This window comes from Anopheles ziemanni, chromosome 2 (assembly GCF_943734765.1).
Source record: "Anopheles ziemanni chromosome 2, idAnoZiCoDA_A2_x.2, whole genome shotgun sequence".
In the NCBI taxonomy this organism is placed as follows: Eukaryota; Metazoa; Arthropoda; class Insecta; order Diptera; family Culicidae; genus Anopheles; species Anopheles ziemanni.
In genome coordinates this window covers 38026385-38049179 of record NC_080705.1, presented here as the reverse complement: position 1 = coordinate 38049179, position 22795 = coordinate 38026385, and the positions used below count along the sequence as shown (strand labels likewise).

Genomic DNA, 22795 nt, shown 5'->3' with positions numbered 1-22795 from the left:
GAGGTTAAGTTGGGTTCCATTATTCTAAACACCAGGGAACGGTTCGCAACGTGCGTCCCATTGTGCAAAAGGGTGACACTGTCCGCGACATGCGTGTCGAAAGACGCGCGAAACACTTATGCGCCGTTTAACCGAACTACTTTTAGTTCATGCCTTCACATTCCGAATTTAAGGTTTCTCGATACGGAAAATTTTTCGCAGGATAAATTATATTCCTTCTTCCAAGTTTTTAAAGTTCACCAAAAGAAAAGAACTGAACTTGCCATATGTCTTCCGGACGTGTCGCTATGATTAAGTCAAAGAATGTGTGCACTACTTCCACTAAGACCTCGACCATCTACGTTCCGTTGAAGCTTCATTTTTCATCACACTTTCCAAATGGGGCTCACTCGGATTCATGCTCAATTAAGTGCAGCTGCATCCGTGCGTGCAGCTCCCAGCCCCGAGGAGTCTGGACGGGTTCCAGCCACACTCAATTGATACACCCAGACACACGCGATGCCCCAATGGCTCGATATAAATCGTCTTGTGGGGGCAGCTTCAGGCGATTGATGGTGATTAATTAATTGCAGCCCTCGGCACACGGTGGCATCGGCATCGTCGGGGAAGCCGCTGCCGACGGATATGGAGCTGCATAGTTTCGCCATAAAGCGCAGTTCCATTCCGCGAACTCGTCGTAGCTCCGATCTAGCGCCTAAACCACGGTCGTTCCGGGAGGATCACTTTCGAAGATTTCGATCACGATCACGCTATCGGGTGCAAAGCAGATGAATCTAATCAGTAAATATCCAGTCGATCTTTTACTGCCTGCTAAAACACAAAAAAAAACTAAAGCAGATGAACTCGAGTGGGTTCGACAACGAGTTAGAGCCAAACTCTCGAAAGTATCTCAAATAAAACACGAACGATCGAGGCCGCGGATCGATAGAATAGGGGTGATTTTCATGTATTGAATATTCATGTGCGCATTATCGTACAAATGCTTTACTTTGCACGATCGGAAAAGTTTCACCAGTCCATCATGCCAACCACCAAGCCAGGGTTTTGTTTTTCGCTCCGCCATTCGCACCTTTCGTGCTGGCGAAAAAGCGGATATTTTGCACAAATCACCCATTAAAGCCAAAGCCCATCCCATGCCGAGGACCCGATCGGATTTGCAAATTTTCGGACGAGCCCCAACCTTTGCTCGATCTCGCTACCCGAACCGAAGTCCTTTCCGGTTTCTGCTGGAGGGAAAAGAAACCGCCGAAAATGAGAAGAACACAGCGACAGCATTTCTCCTGTTTCAAGTTGAAACCCACGACGCTGCTTGCCGGCCTTGCTACGGAGGCTCCACGGGAGCATCCCTGGTGACCTTCTTTCCGTGGGGCAGCTTTGTTTTATCTCACCCACTTTAGCTCCACTCCGTCCCGGGTTGCCCAAACCCCCCGGCCCAAAGGGGATGCAAAGCAGGATTTGAGTTTTGGAAACTTTTTCCTCCCGAAGGCGAAAGTCACACGTTTGTAGCCTCGTAGCGGAAGGCGTCAGGGGGTTGGACGGGGGGCCGAGCCCGAGGGGAGGGTGCGACTAACCCAAATACCGATCGCAGGAGATAGCACGTTGGGAACGTACGGGACCGGACGGAAGTCGAAAGTGATAATGAGTTGTTTGGCGGCGTGTGTGAATTTGGATGCGATTCGAAGCTTGGACTTATATGAGAGAAAAATAAAACAAAATAAAAAGAAGGGGTTGTGGTAGGGGAAAAAACGCATTACGGTAATGCTAAATATATAATTATTTGGGAACTCCAAACATAAGAAAACTCTCCAATGTGCGTAACATTCGAATTAAAAGTTAATTTATGAAACATTTCCCTTTTTTCTTCAAGCGAAATGAAATGAAATGTAAACCAATCTCGTCCTCGGTGATGTATTGCAGCAATCAACCACCTTTCTAAGTTTGCAATTTCCCATGGCCCAATGGAGAGAGCGAGAGAGAGGGAGAGTTCACAGAACGTATCACAATTCATCCCCGTCACCGGATTAGGCCCTCTAACGAGATTAATGGCAATCGCGCTACCAACGGGAACCGGAAGCCGGTATCATCGACCGCTGGCGTGAAGCTTCTCATTACAAATAGCTCACGAAAAGCGTCACACAAGCATACACATACCCACACACAAACGACAAATGAACACCTCCGGGACAAATGGAAATGACTTTCCACGCGCGACCGGTGGACGCCTTCACACCTTCGAGGTTGGTTCGGCCGAGAGTAATGACAAAATTAGCGTCAACCTTGCGACCAGCCAGCGGGCCGATCCACGCGGCCAATGTCAATTATGCCCACGAGGACCGGATGTCGGGCCGGCTCGCCAACGTAGCGTAGCGAAACGCGGCCAGCTGCCCGTTTTTCCCCGGCACGGCACGCCGGCGCGGGGAGAAATGCCATGAAAAATAGCTTCCAATTTACTATTCCTCACCTTGCGCCGACGATGGCGGTTCTGTGGAGCTCAATTCGGATCGGATCGGAACGGCGAGGAATTATGTAAAGCAATTGATCCGAGCGCGATCCTTCGTCGCGAGTGCGTACGCTCAAGTGAGGCCAAATTAAAATTAATTAATCTTCAACATTGCACCCGTGGGGCGCTCGAACAGCTCCAACGTACAGCGAGTTGGAGCTGGAGTACCCGGCGGAAGTCTTACGCGAGATGAAAGTGAAACCCACACAAGATGTGATCGACAAACGATGATCGCCGGTACAAAAACAACTCATCATCATAATTAAACCCATTAGCAGCGGGCTACCAAAACACTCGAGCAATTCGTTGGACATGACCTTCTGTGGATTGTTTTTCAGTCCTACCTGCAGCGCGTGCGATCTCGATCTTTACAACCGGCCGCCATATTGGAGTCATCATCGCAACGCGCTCAAAACAAGAAAAAAGAACCAGATGTTCCGTGGCGGGTACGCTCGTCCATCACTTTCCATCTCATCGTAACCAGTCGGCGTCCGTCCTGTTCCCTCGTTTTCCTAATGCATAACACTTTCGCCAAATTTTTTGAATCGTTCTTCAACGCACACAAAAACACAGGACGAAACACTCTTTCTTCTCTCTAACCACGATCTACTCATCGGTGCTAGGTTCGGCGTCTTTTGATCGGACTGCGGTAGATCTTCAACCACCCTCAACGATGCCATAAAAAAACGAAGACGAACGAAGCCGATGGGCGTTTTATGATACCAACGTAGATTAGGCCGGTCAGATAGGGACTCCGCATATAAGGGCTTAGGGGAGGGCGGAGGAGACTAACAAGCGAAAAGGTTTTTCGGCTACCGAAAGATGAGATGTTGATCATTTTCTTCCTACTAATTGAGCACTGCAATGGAGGTTTTTATAATTAATTTCAAAACCGGAAGCAACGTGCATAAAATGTTTAATGGAAGTCAGGCCTGTCCGGACCTGGACGTCGCTGTTGTCCATTTTATTTTAATTAGAAGGCCACCGGGGGCCAAGGCGCCAAACGTTTGTTTCTTGCACGATTGTATTTAGAAGTATTAGATAAGACATTTCACTCCCATTTGACTTTGAGAGTGAAGCCATGACATGTGTGTTTGGAACAGCAATAATATTTTAATGTTGTACTCTTCACTTTGAATAACTTCATGCCACATCAAACGGGAGGAAAAAGTCCGACGATTTGATCAATTAAGAATGCAATCTCATAAACATGCTGCTTCTTGGTCGTGTTTGAATAGTAAACCGTTCGTGCCGACAAATAGCGCTATGCGAAACGCTTGTAAAACTGCACACATGTACGTAGTGAAACTGCAACATCGTCATAATTATCTTCTCTTCAACATACACAACCCCCCCCCCCCCTTCTCCACCCCATCGAGAGCAATCGATCATGGATTGCCGGGGGAGCGAAAGAAATGAGCAGTTGGAAAAACTCCCTCCTGCAACACTTTAGCCCTCACGCCGACTGCAACGGTCTGAAAAGCATTCGAGCTAACGCCCCCCAGCTCTCTTCCACTCTTTCACTTTCGCCTTCCCGTTACCAAGCCCCTCTTGCCCTCCCCTTTCGTACGCCATCTCGTGGGGTGGCTCATTTAGTGCGCCCATCCCACCCAGCAGCATTTTCTTTGAGGGGCCTTTGGCATGAGAAGCGCACGAGACGAGAATCAACAATGCGCACGATGGGATGAATCAAATCAAAACGCAAGTACACAGTCAGATAAAAAAGGGCACGAAGAGAGCCGTTATATACGAGGGTATGGAAAATCCTGGATAAATGATAGTAGTGCTAAAAGACGTACTAAAAGATGCTTGTTTTGTGCAGCTTGTTTCAAAATGAGAAATTGATCTAAACCAGATATCAACAATAATATCCTGTACTGAAGGATCATACAGCCTGCTAGACCAGGGATCGACCAGGGCCTCCATATGTTAAATACGACTCACTATTGAGTTCTTTCCCGGTAGGCAGCGTGAAATAACGTCCTAAAAACGTCCTACTTTTTTGTATGGGGATGAAACAAATGTACGACGTTTTTCGAGTACTTCGTCCTACTCATCATACAAAACTGCTCGATGTTTGTGTCACGTAGGACCCCAGCGAACGGTTTTGCTCGAATCAGTTCATTTTACAGGCGAGGGGTAGGGAGAATCCCATCTCCACGACCCTCTACTGTGGACAAGATCGAGATAGCTGCTATTGATGCTATGCCCTGACTCTTTCTTCCTCATTGGGTCATGCATTTGCTGTTAATGCGGAATAAAAACCGGTTGATGGTGTGCGTGAAGCGGAAGGCATATGCATTGTATGCGTGTTAAGGATTCTCTTTCAATGCTTTCTGCTGTGTGCAAAAAGAGCATGCCTCAAATGTGCTATCTCTTTCACTCGTATTGGACCTGTGTTTGTTTGTATGTGTTATGATTTTTATTCTATGTTATTGGCACAGCTGATTGCTGAGCAATGTAGCGGTCTCCAGAATTACAAGCGTTCGAAATTGGTAGCAATCGCTGCACGGTTCAGTTTGTTTCAATAATGTGAATGGCCATTATTAACCAAAGGCTTTGGCTCACTTCTTTGAACCGAAATCCGATGAACCTTTACTCAAGCTGACACGAGCACACGTAAATTGAATTTACCTTAATCAACCCGTACAACATGCATACAGCGATTAACGGCATTATTGCGGTTGTTGTGCTAATGTGATAACGCAGTACTACCATATTTCAACCCATTGCAATTCATAAATTTTTAATCGTTATTTTATTGTAGTTCTTTCATTCATTCAATTCTATAGTAAAACGTACGAAGAACAAAGAAAATGAAGAAGCAAAACGACAAATAAAGAAATTACTTAGTTTCATGCATGCAATTTCATTACATTAGCTTGACGCAATTTCATTCCGCAATCAAAACAATCCCCATGCATGCATCGAACACATACACCATTCATATCATTGACTACGAACAGCTGTTTGCGAAACCATCCGTGCTTACACCTGAGCGGAGCAAAGTAGTGCGCCATGATGGGAGAGAGAATGGAACGTCATGGAAAACGATGTCCATTCCTCCTAGGTTAATATTGGATGTTAAACCTCGGGCATCGCCAACTGACAAATAGCCCAGAGTGATTATTGCACTGACTTATCCTATCGAGACAACATGACGACTAAATAGTAGAAAAAGACGCATTGGTGAGAATTGAAGACGAGCTGGGAGAAAGCTTGGGGGCTGAGCATAGTAGCGAGCGGAATAAGAGAGCAACTATGTTTTTGCCCTTTTTTTGCCTGGCGCGCTTGGTGTGCGTGTCACCTCTGACTCAACGTTGTGTGCGTGTAATCCGACCCCCCGTTAAGCGGATATCGGGGGGTCCGAAAGAAAAAGGCAAAAAACTGCTCGATATTCAGTGTACCGCCGTTCGCTGGGACGTTTTTAGGACGATTTGCTAGAAATCGCCTAGTGGGTTAGCTGTCATGCATGACAGAATCTGTGCATTCAAATTATTCCTGACATTCTGTGATAATTCCTGAAGTCATAGTTTTTCAAAATAACTTTTGAACATGCTTGGAACTTCTCTTGTAAACTTGGAGTTAATTTGATTTGCGTACCAACATAATTTATCAAATTAATATCTAAGTCCAGACCCTATCATGAAGCTTACTCATTAACTATGACGAAGTCCGTTTATTGATGTCTAGTTCATTATCTCCTTGATTCACTTTTTCTATATGGAGGTTGAGCAGCTTTAACTATCATATGAAAAAATTGATTAAACCCACCGATTTGATAGTGCAACTAAATGTAATGATCTTGTTAATATAAAACGAAAAGGTTAACCACGTCTAAGTCCACATCCGCTATGCTGTTCATAGATCCGTTTGACAAATCGCGACAGGAATCCAATCAGAAGAGCCAACCAACAAGCCATCCGACCAACGGACCGGTACTTGGAGGTAAAATCTCGATTCGCGGTTGGTGAAAAATGGAAAATTAATTTGTTTCCGCCCTAACACCGACGGCCCATCGGTTGCTGCCTCCTCTGATCGCTCGATCGCGTTATCAGATCGCGTTGATCGATCGCCCGATCGAGCCTTGCGTAAGCGCCCGGAAGAAAGCGAAGCGATCGAACGCTACAATGTAGCAAAATGTTGCCATCGCAGGCGAGGAGAGACAAATCGCCGGCAAGCGGACGCCAGCAGGGTGATGATAATGTTTTAATTACCCGACCCTACCCGACAAAGAGCGGGCACCTGAGAAGGGCTACACCCTCGGGGTGGAGCCTGAAATAGTTTTGTCATCTGCTGCTGGGTAGGTGATAATGGGGTCAGCTTGTAAGTACGATTGCGCGCCATCAAGGGTGTATGAATATTTATGGAAAGCAGTTTACTTCGGCCGTTTCGAAGACATTGTAAGCGCCACGGACGGCAATGGGCCAAGCGTTGATTAAAATGTGTTAAAGACACAAGCAATGTGTTAACTCGCATTGCGCGGGTTGTCGTTGCGCATCCGCAACCTTGGCGGTCTCGCTGTTCAGCGCCATGGTTTCTCGGTTTCTCTTTTCGGTAGCTATCAGAGTTTTGCTTCGGAATGGTTTTTGTTTTTCCTTCAACCTTGCCCGGTAATAGGTGGACAATTATGTTGCCCATTGGTTTTGGACAAAACAAAAACAATCGAGAAAATATAATGACATCAAATCGTTGCCTAAATACTGCCAATCGGGGCCATCGAGGGTTGAGATTTCACGAGCAAAGCCTTCTTCTTGCAATAATAATTGAAAAATTGGCACTGGTCCTTCCTTGCGGTGGTGTTTGTTTTCCACCAAATTCCACAAGCCCCGCAGATGCCAAAGGATGCTGGCGAAATTGCAGCATTCTCCTTCGGCGGGCGAATCTCTCATCCAATCTGCGGCGGGCGGCGGGCAATTACGACTTCATTTACCAGCGATTCGCTCCGTGCGAGTATCGAACCATACAGACACACACGCGAATCTCTCGACCACCCTCCTGCCAACGGATGGGAGGCAAGGCCTCGCCGCCCAAATTAATCCTACCCACTTCTTCGATCGGCCTAAGCTTCCACCGATCACCGATGTCCCTGTGGCCAGCGCCACAAGGTACTGTTTTCCACCATCGCTTTCCACCTACCCCCCTTACCCACCCCACTCCCAAGGATCCTTCAAGCCAGCGAAGAAGAAAGGCTGGCCGATGGCGATGCTGCATGCACCGGCGGGCTCCGGCAACGGCACCTCTGAAGCGCATCTCTCACGTGTCGTTATCGAAGATGAGTGCGCGTTCGTGTGTGGCGTGCGCTTTTCAACTCCCACTCCTCAAACCCGCCTCCCAGGGGAGAAAAGCAGAAGCCTTCGTCGACGGCAATGAGCCGCATCGTGCTGGCGTGCACCGAGAAGAGCACTGGGCTAGGCCTTTTCCTCTGTGGAGGCCAGGGCCAGGAGGTTCGGTTATTTTCATCCATCCTCGAATAATTTATTCCATCGCCTCCTCCACCCCCGGTCCGGTCCCTTCGCATCATTGAAACCGATCGATGCCATCCTCGCCGAAGGAGTGTAGAACGGTGGCTCTTGGAAAGCCTCGAGCATGCCCCGGCCACACCGAGCATCGCTGCGTCGTGTCGCGAGGCGGAATATGGCCGCCGTCCGCGGGAGGAGGATTTAGTGAAATTTTTCCTATTGGAAATGCTAAACCACCAGACCATGGGCAATGGCGGGAGGAATTTAGCAGCGATAAGGCAGAAGAGAGAAAAGGCTTACACATATTTGCAAAATGGCAAACGAACGAACGAACGAATGGTTGATTTGGCACGGAGTTTTGGGTTTCACTTTATAAGGCTGGTGCTTTCGCCAAGGAATCACATTTTTTATTCTTTCACTCTTCGCTCGCGCTGCGTTTGCTGACTCGCTTAATGTGTTCATTCAACGGCAGCCTCAACGAACGGGTAAGCATCGGTTTTGATCGGCAGTAAATCCGGCTGGCCGTGCCGGAACATCGATACCGATGGTGAATATAATGCTGCACCCACTGACAACCGCCACCGAAACAATGCAGCACCCGGCGGGGGAGGGGGGGAGGGAGGAGAGTTTGCAGATGCAGCCACGACTCGATGCGATTCGGAAAGCGTGATCCCCTGCAGGACCCCCCACCCCCCCTCGGTCAACACCACCACACCGATCTTATGGTGGGAGCATTATGCTTTTTTTTGCCGCTGTTGTTTAGCTTCTTCGTTTATTTCGAAAATTTCACCAAACGGCCACGAGCCGCAGCTCGAAACCTGTATTTTCACGGCAAATCACTTGCGGAAATCACTTGCCAGCCCGGTTGAGAATGTGATGGATGTGCTACCCGCTGGGCTGCCGAGGGAAATTAATTAGACAGCCCTGCAGTCGCGAAAGTGACATTAACCGCGAGGATAAATTGACATTCTCCCATTCGGTACCCCTCGAACCGTGTTCGGCGTGCGTTTTATGCGCGGAACAACATCGTTTTAAATCAATGTTGGATATTGGAGGAGAAATGATTTCCCATCGGTTTGATGCCGATTTTTTGGAGCCACCAACTTTCATGAGTTTGATTTTATGATTTCATTCATCAGAGGATTATATTCACGGTCAAACTAGGATAAGCACCAAGAAATGGGTTTTGTGTCTCTCTTAAACTGGTCACTACCAGAAGTAACAAGATTCCAATCAAAAGTAATGCCTAGCGTAGTCAATTGTTCGATGTCCATCTTGTACAAAAAAAGGGTGTTAATCCAAATCCTTTTATTATGTAAATTTTCGTTTGATTACTTGATGTAGGAAAATTTTGAATTTACCCATTTTCACATAATTGGCAACTTGTTAAATCTACTCAGGCATTTTTTACGGATTTAACAGATAAATCCACTCTATATGAGATTATCAGCCATACACAAAATATTGCATCCTCAATTGTTGATAGGTGTTGCAAATTACATTGGAATTATACATAGAAAATGTGTCTGTTTGTATAAGTTAAAATCTGGACGATTTAATTTCAACGAATCTGGCCTTTTATAAACAATAAATAGAGACTGTTTATGTTAACAACGATTCAATCAAAATTCAGACGATTGTCGTATCACTATTTGCTTGCAATGTAAGTTTAGTTTTCTTTCTATAGATTCACAATATTATCTGAACCGAATACATGTTATCGTGTTTCTGATCGTGTTCAATGGCTGTTGTTTTTTTAACATTTTAAAATTGTCTGGTAAGCATTTGTGTTTCACATTCCACACAACACAATCTCTTTAAAATTGACGCTCGAATTGAGCCGCTTATCGCAAAGAAACCGAATGCCTCGCTCGTTTTCACCCGGAATGTAACTGCGCCGGATGTGATGTATATTAAGTAAAAGATTCATCAACATCAAAACATTCACAGCAAACAGCTACGTTACCGAATGCCCACCGACGGGATGCCCATCTTCGCCACGTCTAATGAAGCCGCCCGAATGGCCGAATCGATTGTGCATGAGGTCGTGACCGGGGTTCCGGGCGGGAAGGAAGCGGCCGCGACCTAACAGTTCTCTTCCGAATGTGCTTACGCGTCCCGGAGATCGTGATTATGATGATTATGCTGCCCCCAAACGTCATCGTCGTCGTCGTCGTCGTGGTCGGTCCTTCCGAGACCCCGTTCCTATTGTAAAGATGGCCACAAAAGATCGCCAGAAAGTCACACCGAAAAACCAAGCTCGGGGTTGAAAAGTAAAAGCTGCTGATCAGCGTGAGATGGATGCGACCGTTCGGCTTACGTAAGCCATCGGACAATTATTTTCACGCACTTGCTTTCCTCCGCGGAGTCGCATCGCCATTTTCGGCCGATTTCCGCTGGGATTACAATCTCGCTCTCTCGTCTCGCCGCACCGGAAGTCGGTGACGCATCTCGCAACTCGGCATCTCTCCGTGCGGCGGTCCATTGGACGCAACGCGTACCATCAACCGGGCCGGGGCTTGGTTTATGATTGATTTAATCGTAATTTAATTTTACACCCGATCGTTTAATGGGCTCGGTTCGTTCGGCATCCGAGCGCCTGGGCTCGCCCGGGCCGCGCAATTAGTGGTGAGAAAAGTCAACACACCCCTTCGGGTGGGAGAGTCTCCAGCTGGAGCCGGCTACCTCGGAGCCTACCGTGTGTTGTGATTGATATGAGTCATTAGATGATACACCTTGCGGTTTTTCCTTTGCGAACCGTAAAGACGACACGTTACGTGCGTTAATGTTCCATATTAAATTCAGTGGACGTTCCAACGCTTGCATCTACACATGGCACTCCAAAAACGGTGAACGTGCTTAAATTAAAGAAAAGTTGAATGCCTCTCTGTAATGCCAAACGGTGAAGTGAACAGTGAGTGAAAGATGTATTAAACGAAAAAGTTATCCCTCCTGTCGATGTAAGGTTTCAATTTAACAAACTTGGAGTGGAGATTATTCTCTAAATGCTCGCGTATGTTTGCTTTGCGCCTGGCATAAATCAATTCCGAATCAGCTGTTTATGTGAATAGCTGCCCGTAAAAGCTATGAGCGCAATAAATCTTGTCACATCTCATCGCCGTTTCGTTTTCGTAACCGATCTTTTATTTTTGCCGTGCGCGATCGTGCATTATTCAATCGATTGTTTTTTCGCAATTCGGTGCCATAAAAATCCACCAACAACAGCCGCCAAGCGAGGGCCGCATCCGTTAACGACCGTTTGTGCCGGGCTCTATATTTGTCGATATGATGTGATAATGAATAAATGTGTGTGTGTGTTATTGGAACAATTTGTGGGTTCGGAAATAAGAAATAAAAATTAAAAACCGAAAAGTCGACCACACCACACGGTGGTATCGGGTAATGAGATACACCGTCTCTTACCGTACGGTGTCTGTGTGTTTACGTCGTCGGCGCCAGCGTGGACTCGGTTCGTCGCGTTTTGCACTCATCTCATCTCGTCTCGTCCGTTCGGTGGCGTGTTAATTGAAGATTACAAATCTGTTGCTCCAGCGCAATCGCTACAAACCGCACCGAGGTTGGTCCAGTTTCGCCGATATCACTTACGCGGATCACTGGGTATCGTTTACCATTAAAAAGGATGAACAAAACATTCGCTGGTGGAATGCTGGTTCACGATAGTAGTGAAAATGTGGTTGAGTTCAACTGAGCAAGTAAAGGATACAAACACAAAACCCACTCTTATTGCAGCCCTTGAACGATCTTAATTGGTCGTGAAGACCCGGTCTCGATCGGAAGGCGGTACGCCATTGCACAAGCGCATGACGATCAGCTTCAATGGGCCTTCTCTGAGAATACGTGAGCAGTGAATATTCTGTGACGTTTTGGTTCGTGCCACTACGACATGATTGCGCAAATAACACGTCACGAGCGGTGCACGAGAACGAAGAGACTTTTGATGGGCAGCATAATGGGTCGACAGAGGCAGATTGCAGCATAATTCCCATAGCTTTCGATGAGTTCGTTGGTCTAAAATTTAGACTCTAAATTAAAAGTCAAACATTGCAAAAGGAATCTTGTTTATTGCCTTGACAGAATATTAAGATCGAAAAAAGCATAGATTCTACTTCTTGTAAATTATAGAATTTACAATACAAAGTCATTTATGATAGACATTTGAAAACTTCATACAGAAGGCTATTTCTTCCTTTCGGGAAAAAATTTCTAAAGCTGCGGATAGACGGATGCAATATTTCAATGCAATGAAATAAAATGTGACATTTCTACCCAAAATGACAGTCATTGCAATATTTCTATGCGTATTTCATTGCAACATTGCAAAGATCCAAACGGGGAGGTTAAGCATCGAAATATTGCTTTCACTGTCATTTTTGGTAGGAATGTCAAATTTTATTTCATTGCAGTGAAATATTGCATCCGTCTATCCGCAGCTTAAGTTTTTAACCCGTCAAGTTTGGAAATGTTTTTATACATGTACTTATAAATAAAGTAAATTGTTTTCTTCCAAATGTCTAATCATTCTCTAAAATAAAAGGTTTTCTTTGAATGTCACAAAACATTGATTTGTCAGGGACAATTCATACAAAAGGTTTGTTTTAACTTCTAAGGCGAAAGGTGGTCGAAGAGTAATGCTATCCTGTGTGGCTTTTTATATTTTGTACCGAGATGTGTTTAAGCAAACGACAATGTTAATGTTAAACTATATATGCTATGCCCAAAAACGTAGAATTTTGCACTCTTTAGAAACAACGTTACTGATATATTTAAAGTCACACATTTCTTCTTCATCCCAACTAGAACACAAATCGATAATTTGATTGTTTTAGAAGATTGTTCAGTTTAATTTTTTTACCGAAACACGTTAAATCAGACAATTGCGCTACACACACTTTGTCTGAAAGGATTGTGACACGATCGTATTGTTAATTAAAAATTCAATAAATAAAACAAAAAAAGCACTATCAAAGGAAAGAGCTTAAATCACACAACACTACTTCATTTGACGTAAGACATCCTTCCACCGATTGCCTGTTTATAGTGCTTACCAACGCACGATAAGTGTCGTCCATCGAAACCGAGCTGAAAACCAGCCCGAAAGCGAAAGCAAAAGCGGATCTTGCACGAAGGGCCGTACTTTAACGATCGGCCGAACGAAGTCGAGCCAGCCTCAAGCCGCCAAGATGTTTGCGGCGGAAGATTCGGCACTTGCGAAATTATTCATTGGCCGATAAAAAAGTAAAAGAAAGTGGCCTGTGAGATGGGAACGGCAAACAGACGAGTGTGTGACACTTGTCGTCGCGAATGGAAAATGATAAACGGGCCGTTGTTTGTTTCTGTGTGAGTTTTTTTTGTTTTTGAATACGACGATGGCGACGACAACGACGAATTGACGCATCCGTATACCGGGATCGCGACGAGATGAGACTCACGACGAGATGATCCTCGCCGAGGAAGGAATGGGGAGGGAGCCGGGGGAAGCTGGAGGGTTGCACCGCGTAACATACCGTCGAATGTTTTTCACTTTCTTCCGAAGCACCTTTCTCGTTTGCGAGGCAGAAGACTATCGTCAGACGCTTCCGTGCCGAAGCCATCTTTGGCGGGCGAAGCGTCGCGCGATCGTGCGCGATCAAATCAGCAACGCAACGCTTGCGAAGGTGAAGTGTACAACCACACCGTCAAGTACGTATGTACGTACCATCAGTAGGTCACGACGACGACGACGACGACGGCGACTAACGATGCTTATCGTCACTCCTCCTGCGCTGCGACATTCGCATATGCAGCTTCGGGCGGGAACAAGGAAAGCCACCATGGACCCGGTCCGGGTACATTTCACCTTCACCAGTGTGCTGCTGCTACCGCCGCCATTTTCGCTGCCAATGCCGACGCACACGTCGCGATGAGCCAGCCACACTCCGGACTCGCGCGCCCCGGGTTCATTGATCGCTCCGAGTCTTCACTTTCCGCCGCGTCGTCACGTCACGAAGTGAACGCTCCGCAGCCTCCGCAGCCTCCGCAGCCTCCCCGGCCAGCGATCGGCGCGATCACGGCGGAATGTTGGACGATCGATCGTCGCTGTGGGCCACATTCTCCGGCGTTATTGGCTTCCGCAACACCCGGACCCGGTGTGTTATGACGATTGCTGGCGTTGTTTGCACATTCGAAAGTGTCAACTCGTTATGGGGCCGCTTCGATGGGCATATCACGTTAAAAATGCGAATGCAGAAGATTTATGGCCAGCGGCTTGCTGAGGCGCCTTTTGTCGGCAAACTACGGACGGCTCGAAGCATGATTACGCGGCGATGGATTTGGCAAACATGTTTGCTTTGACAACGAGTTAAAAACAGATTCGTAGAAAATGGTCCAAACGACCAATGCGAAGAGCAACAAGACAAGTACCAACATCTTTAAATTGGTACAGAACTGCCAGATACTTTTTTGATTCGAAAGACAATTAACATATTGTTTGCATTACAGAACGCGTTGATTCGGTTTTGTCCGCAAACAAATGTTCAGTGCATGAATTAATATTAACATTCATGTCATCAGGATAAGTGCTATGTGGGTATGTTTGTGTGATTTACTTCTCTGTGTATTTCAATCACATTAGCTAGAAGTTTTCTCTTTAAATTGTTTAGTGCGACTAATTGAAGTTTCAACAAAACTAAAGATTTGTTGTTTCGTTCATTTTGTACTGTTTTCGAAACTTTTTCTATCTCTCTTTAACATGGATTTTCATTCAAAAATAACTTATTCGACAACCATCAATTAAGCATACGAAATTCATTTTATGATTTAATGTTGAAGAAACTGAAACGCTCATGCAAAATCTCAAATGATGTTGTTAAGCAATTGTTTTCGCACTAACGTTCTTCGAATCGTTCGTTTATTATATCATCCTCGCCAAGTTGAAAATCGTCCACGAAATCGTGCAATACAAGCCTTCCTCCGCAACCGCACGAGGGCGTCGTAATGAAACTTCCCATTTAAAATTCACCAGACGAAAGCAAATTGGACTGGATTTGCATTGACAGGTTCACCGTTTCACCCTCGTCCGAAGCCAGGGGTTTCCCTTCGGAGACCCGAGGGAGCCCTTTTGGCCGGATTTTTTGCGACTCCATCCAGCCGTCCAGCGGGAATTTTAAATGCCGCAACAACTCCGCCCGCTACCCCCCAAATCCGAGCATGATGTTGCGCTCCCCGAACGCTGGCGGAAGATCGCGATCTTCCCGCGCTGCCACGCCGGTGAAAGAGAAAATTCGAAAACCACGAAAGACCTTAAAGGTCAAAGGAGGCAGAGGACAAAACAACAACACTTGCGAAGGCAATCGAGGGAGCAGAGGGAGAAGATGAAGAACCATAAAAAAAGCAGCACCACGAACCACCTTTGAGGCCGCCTGACGGACGGTTTTCGGTGCGACCCAATGCGAAACCCTTTCGGTTGGGAGTCAATGTCGCGACCGGATCGTGTAACTTCCCGTGTGTGGCGTCGTGTGTCGTTTTTCGGGGCCAGTTTTTGAGTTTTCTTTTATCTCGAGCATGCATGGATTTGGGTGGTAGGTTTCATTTTCTTGCTGTCTTTTCCCCTTTTCGGAAGGTTTTTGCCCGCGGGATGGCAGATTGAGACCTCGCCCCAAACCGGTGGCAACTGTCGCGCGGTCACGGCGCGATGGAATCCGGTTCGGGCCTGGCCTTTGGCAGGCGGCGCCTTTGCAGCGATTCGGTTTTTCGAGCCGAAAATTCGGCTTTCGACAGTGCACCCCCAACCCTGCCTTCGCTCCCGCAGGGGGGGGGGGGAAGGCTGACCCCACAGCTCCCAACCGGGCGGACGCACAGGGTTAACCTACGTCCGGTTTTGGCACATCACCGAAACCGTTGCAAAGGGCCCTCGGGAGAAAGATCGCGTCCCAGACCGGTTTCGGCTGGTGCTGCGCGCACTTTTTTCTTCGATCTCCGGATCTCCGGCGCGCCGCCGTCTCCTTCGCTCGCTTCCCCTTACATCACATCTCGCTCACACACATTATCAATACTGTTTGTTGTTGATGGTGTTGTGCGTCGTGCGGATCAAGTGTGGCCGAATCGGAGAAAGTGAGAGCATTTTTGTATGCTCCGCAAGTGTGCATGTGATTTTTTCGTTGTTTTAATCTTTAAAATTTGTCCTTCCAGCTGGAATTGCTTCCACCGGATTTCGGTTGCGGTTGGCGCGGTATCTACTCACCGGTCGAAATGGGGGCGGCTGCTGGCCGAATCCTTGCGACAGCACACCTGTTATCAGCCCGAGGCCGAACAGCAGAGCCGGAAGCTTCATGTTTGTCGACCGCCTGCGTCACACACACACACACACCCGAAACCCGAAACGATAAACAGCACCAGGTCACTCGACCGCTGGGGATTCACTGATCCTCGGAAGCACTCGGTGTGATCCGTTTCCGACACTTCTTCGCACGCAGCGCTGTATCGACGAGAAAGTCGAACTTCGAATCCAGTTTAGTTTGCACCACGGAAAAAAACACGAAACGGGCGCACGGCGTATCCTTTCACCACGGTTGCTCACTTTGGGTATGGTCACTTTCCGCGAAGGATCCGCTTCCGTACGACGCGACGGTCCCACGTTCGAACTCCAGCACAAACTTCACCAACTTCCAAGTTGGTCCTCGCATGCACCCTCTCGCTCTATCTCTCTTTCACCCGCTCTTGGTTTGTTTCACTCGGCGACAAACTGAGACGATCCCTGCGCGTCCTGTTCGGTGGACGATCGACGTTGAAATGCTGGCTGCAGCAGTGCCACGACCGCTCGCTAGGCTCCGGCCGCGGTTTTTCCGTGCCGTCGACGCACCTCGTTCCCACCAGAATCCGACGGAACCGATTCGCACGGGTTCGCTACGCCTCGCCACGGTGTGGTGGGGCCTCCTCGGGTGGCTCTTTCTCTTTTTCACCGAGCGCTTCTCTGCCCGGTCGCCGATCTTCAGCGCATAATGGGTATCGCAGCGCGCGCGACGGCACGGTTCGCTTTCTCGCTCCACGATCCGCAAGTGCACTTTCTCGAGACGCCCGGCCGGTGGTGGCTTTCGGGCTTTCCCACTCTGCGCGCCACGAGCCGGGATCGGGATTAGTGCGCTCGGAAGCTTCGAGTGCCAGCGATCCCATACCGCAGGGAAGTCGGCGCAACAGGGAGGTCGTTACTGTCGTTTTCGTTTTCATTCACAACCAATCTCGCGCTGGTGACGCGCCGGTAAGTGCACTGCAGGCCAGCCGCACTTACGGCATCCTCGGTGTACATGTACACGTGAACGCTGATGTGAGCATTGCGTCTCCCTCCCGCCCAGCAGTGTTAGTTTTGGGTGGACGACAGCAGCCCCTCGCCTGATCTAGCACCAAACATGCGTAAAGGCCCTCGGCAACTGGAGCCTATGACTCAATGGCAACGAGACGTTGGATTGGGAGGCCTAAGAGTATTTTGTCTAGCTTCTTCACTCCTACCGCTCGCCGAGATAGTCAGAATTTGGTTCCTGGTTGATACTCACAGTAATAGATCAGTGAAATGGACGGTAATTGAAATATTTCGCAATCGAACAGTAACAGTATTTCTTTCCGTCTCAAACAACACAAGGTTTCGATTCGTTAATAGTATTATTGTCGATGAATATATCATCTCAGCAGGTTCGTCGCTTAAGCTTGCAATGAAGTTTTTAGTTTTAGTTTAGAGACATCCCCAGCGTGCAAAAGCGTCATGCTTTCTCGTTTTCTTATTAACAATTGTCAATTAAACAGAACGAGAAAGCATAATGATTTTGCACGCGGAGTAAAATGTACCTTTGTTATTAATTTCTTAAAAAAGGCATAAAACGATTAATATATTTGAAATGAGCGAATGAAATGCTTTGCTTTTAAACGTGGCGAACAATACAGTGAACTAATAACTGTGCCTTCGAATTATTGACAAAACTCTGTCAGGAGGTTTCAGCTGCCATTTTGTTAATGATTGGCGATTTGTGATTTCGTCGTACAATTTATGGGTCTAAAAAAGTGCAATCATTTATTTGCTACAAATCCCAGCACTAGAGCAGAGATTTTCGCACCAGCTTCACCAACCCGCTGCGATCGCTTTCCTTTCCATTCAAAGCCCATCGATTGCTGAGCGGGTAATTAAACTGGTGCGTGCTAGCCATTTTTTTGGTTTTATGATTTCTGCTCAATTTTCCGGTGGAAAAGAAAATCCGACAATGCAGAAACGCAACCGCCTGAAAATGTTGCCCACCGATCAAATATTAATAATGGCTGCTGTGCAAATTGGACCGGGTTCGCATTTCTTCTTCCCAGATAGATTTTATTATTGCTGGTCTGTTGTTTCAACAGCCAAAAGTGTACCTGTTGCGCAATGCTGTTTAATCCTAATGCCGTCCATGAACGGCTTTGTTCAGAGTTGCAATATCGCCTAACGGTGGAAAAACGCCTTCAATCATAAAGTTAATAGCTTTACAATGACAAGAATACTATACCATTCCAACTATATGCAAAACAAATGTAGACATTTGTTTTTAGTTCTCTGAATCTTCTTTCAATCCACAGTTGGATTAAATTTAGAGATAAAAATTTATTCTACCATTACCCATAATCAATTAAACTAGTTTTGTTCTGTGATGTTTTTGAGCATATGTAATTTTGTGCATTGTTAAATACACGTCATTTCGGTGAACTTTTGAGAGACTAATTCAATTGCTTTTTACTGCATTTGGAAATGGGATGTCTGTTATATGTGGGGGAAAACTTTCCGTAAAACTCTGTCGCTTTTTTCCTGGACATGAACCTTACTGATCGTGTCAGCGACTATTAAGGAAGCACGGCATATTGCATAATGCATGGCGTTTCTACTCTGAAGGCATATTTTCGTTAGCATTGTGTGAATGCGTTGGTACATTGGAAATAATTGAAACAATATATTTTATTTATATTTTTGCCAAATAAATCATTTCCCTGAACTATGGATTTATATTACGTTAGTAATGAGTAATACCTAAAATCCTAGGGAGAGGATTCATCCTACGATCTTTACTTGTTGTTGATTTATTTTTATTTTATTTATTTATTAAGATATGACGAGCGTTGCCGTATTGTTAGAGCCATCATGCTCTAACTGACTTTTTTGTTCTTAGGGCATTTCCTCCCTATCATTAGGCCTTATCCCGGACGGTTACTTGTTGTTGATGTTGAAAGAATTACAGTTAAAATTAAAGTCATCCGGCCGGTCTGTGATGCAATCTTTGCCCGACTTTGCTTCCTCGTTAGGCGTTGTGCAATTTCGATTGATCAAACCAGGAGTCGAGAACTTCGAGCATGTTGATCGACTTTTCGATTTATATGATAATGTGTTTTTTCTGACCTTTGACATCGCTCACATTTACTCAAAAACCGAACCAAGAAATACATGTTATTCTTTTAAGGGATACATATTGCTCCATTCTTGGTACTCTTTTAATAACCTTTGAACATAAACAACATAACGTTACAAACTTCCACGGGATGATTGGAGTCCCTGATTTATTCACACATCATTAGTCAATAGAAGGATGGACATCTTCTTCTTCTTTTTCTTTTTGGCGTAACGACCTCTTGGTCATGCCTGCCCGTTAAGGGCTTACGAGACTTGTTTCCCTGTTGTACGTGGATAGTCGGTCCTCTCGTACAGGGGAGGGTCCGGTCTCGGTTGGGATTCGAACCCACGCCGTCGAGGTGGTGAGCCCCGGCCCTCATGGGCCGATTTTCTAACCGGCGCTACCGCTCGGCTGTCGCGGACCCCCGAAAGGAGATGGACATATTTATGAATTATTGAAAAAATAAGTTAATAAGAAATGCAGTAGACTAGTATTTTTAGTAAACAGGGTGGTAGATGGCTTTCAGTAAGTATTCGTTCACTTATAAATTTTCTCAAGAATGGCTATGATGTGTGATATTATATGGTACTACAATCATAAAAAGCATTCACTGGAAATTTTGCATGCCTCAATAAATATTTTTAACGGCTATTTATTTTCAGTAGTATTTCAGCTGAATGAATGTGCAATTTTGCATTATAAAATAATACGTAAAACACTCATAGCTGTCTGTTGATAAAAATGTCGAATAATTTCTAAATATTATTTGAATGGATATTTTACTTAAAACTATAATGATTTTTATTTTACTTTGGTCAAAAAGTTTGTAATTTAATTTATATTCGACGTTTCTCCTACAGCTACTATGCTATTCGTTCAATAGGAACACATTAAATTGGGATCAATTTTCTCATGCTTGACATGAATGTACACACAGAAAAGAACGATATAAGCTACTGTGGTTACCAGCAGGACTCCACGGTCAATGAGCTTTGCCAACAGCTGGCAATCCTGTCCTACCGACTTAGACGTTTTGCTAGTTCTTGCCATCTGAAAGTGAATAAAAGTGATTGGTAGCGACATTTTCTTTTGAAATCGTTTAAAAATAAGCAACGACCATTATAGGACTCGGTCTACACTACCTTATGGTCAAAATTCAGGTAGTCTGCATTCAGAATGAACTCCATAGCTCGATTTTTTGACATGTTGCCAATCCACTCATTAGTAATGGCTGAATCTTGAGCACTGTGCAACCATCGGTTGAACAGTGTTACAACAAACAAAATAAAGGTGATAATATAAGAGATAATCAAAACTTTTTCTGAAACCAAAAAAAATCAATAGAGAATCCGGTGTGGATACCATCCGTTGTTTTATCACCTGCTGGTACTGGTTCACGGTCCGTTAAAAACATATTCATCGTGCACACACCCAATAGTCCGTAGTGGCAGTATAGAGAAACAAGAAGTAAAACTAGTCGCTCGTGCATCATCGAACTTAGCCAGCAAATAAACAGGGTGAGCAGAACGATCACTGCAAATAAATGTATGTCAGGACCGCAATCAGCACAGCTTATGCTACACCTAGAGCTTACCAAGTATAGGCGAAAGGACGAAAACCACCGCATAATCTGCTTTACGTTGCATACTGAATTGGTATTCCTCTGCCATATTTTGCTCTTTACTCGGCACATTAATGGTAGTATGGTTGTGTGCAACTGACATCAGGCTCCAATCTCCATAGGGTGAATTTGGTTTCGCAGCTGAACATTGTAATTTCGACTGCATGGTGTTGGGACGGGTTTTACCTTCATTTTCCATGGAAATTCTCATTTTACATATTCTCGTATCATAGGGCCATCTTGATGCATCAAAACTACATGGCATCGCAATTGAGCAAAACGGAGAGCAAAGTATCATCCCGAAGTGGGTCAAACTGCAAGCCGAAATTTTACAGTTGGCTGCAACAGCTTTCGAGACAGAGCTGAAATTAAATATGCAATTATAAAAAGTCCATCAAGTCGGTTGGGTCACAAACTCACTTATCAAAGGTCATAATCTTTGGCATCCAAATTTCATCTTGTTTAAGTTTTAGCACAGTTATGTTGTACCACTCCGAAGCATTCCAACTCAAATGATCATCGATCCAAACCTACAAGATATGTAAAAATAGTCCATGTTGGGCTGGGTAAGAATGCACTTGCAATTTGTTTCCTTTCTTGGAATTTATCACTTACCAATCCATGGTCCGTGAAAACTAACATTCTATGGACATAGTCAATCTGTGAAAAGTAGAAATGACCGTTAAATTGATACTTCGATACTTTTTTTAGCAACATGCCACTTACCAAATGCATCGCCCTTATTGTGAAGTACGTTGTCACATTTAATACGTCAGTAGGGGGTTCTTTCGCGTTATAGCCATTGCAAAAAAGATGTTTCTTCAGTGCCTGTTCCTGATTGCTTGGATCCTTATCACATATGATACCAGCTGTGTGAACGAAGTAATTTAAATCTGTTTGAGGCTACTATTTAATTCTCAATGAAGTGCAGTTTAGAAAGAATGTCCTACTTATTGGAGTTATAAAATAACAGAAAATGTTCACCACAACCAAGATTACCACTGCTTTCATTGTTTCGAATTTGCATCTGAAACCAAATGCTGTCACGCTGAAAAACTATCGCAAGCACAAAACTTTTCTCACATTACTAGACTGGTTGCCCAAGCATCGGCTAATAAACTGCGATTATTGGTTCTTTCTGACCGATGCAATCGCTGTTTTATAGTTCGCTATGCACTACAGAGGCGGACGTAATTACATGTTCTTGTGTTTCGCAGAACTTACATACCAATGACGCAAATCATAGAATATCCTGATCCAGAATTTAAAATTACTGTGATAAAGCTCTCCACGAACGCTCGTGATATCCAGAGGTATTGAATTTCAAAATAACTTTGTAGTACGGAGCATTGTTTTATCGCCGCGTAGTTTGATGAACCCCGTTAACTCAGCAACTTTAATCATGTGCGCTGGAATAGTACAAAAAAAAATGTAGAAATATTGTAGATTATTTAAAACCAATGTCTACTTCTTTACATTTCTACGAGTATGTTACAATGGGATGATCTAACTAACGAAACTCTTATTAACAATTTTATTTTTCATTTATCAATGAAACCTCATCTTCATCATGTCATCAAGATGTTAAAAACTATAAACAAACTAATAAAATAGTTTAAAAGTCTATTGACCGTCAGCATTTGCTTCCGGATGTCTTTTTATTTATATTTAGTCACAATATTTCGTGAAACATTCATCATAGCTACAATACAATACAACAGTAAAGGGACAGTTTGGCCCTGGCTTCATTGATATGTGTCGATTTTTACTAAATTCAGTTCTCCTTTTCGTGCATCTTCGATAAATAAAACTCTAACTT

The 22795-nt window shown here is 45.1% G+C and overlaps 2 protein-coding genes across 2 annotated transcripts in view; both read right to left on the bottom strand.

Moving 5' to 3' along the window:
- Positions 1-16291, bottom strand: part of LOC131282493 (uncharacterized) — a 35973-nt gene extending 19682 nt beyond the window's left edge. Inside the window, exon 1 of the mRNA XM_058311974.1 lies at positions 16202-16291. Within this exon, the coding sequence (XP_058167957.1) occupies positions 16202-16291 (90 nt within the window). The remainder of the gene's footprint in view (positions 1-16201) is intronic.
- Positions 16292-20488: 4197 nt separating this feature from the next.
- Positions 20489-22220, bottom strand: LOC131293525 (acetylcholine receptor subunit delta-like). The gene is made up of 7 exons (XM_058321600.1): positions 22205-22220; positions 21703-21845; positions 21592-21636; positions 21397-21506; positions 21310-21338; positions 20787-20888; positions 20489-20676 (listed from the first exon to the last, which is right to left on the bottom strand). Exons 1-7 carry the CDS (start codon positions 22218-22220, stop codon positions 20489-20491), a joined length of 633 nt encoding a protein of 210 aa, XP_058177583.1.
- Positions 22221-22795: the final 575 nt, after the last annotated feature.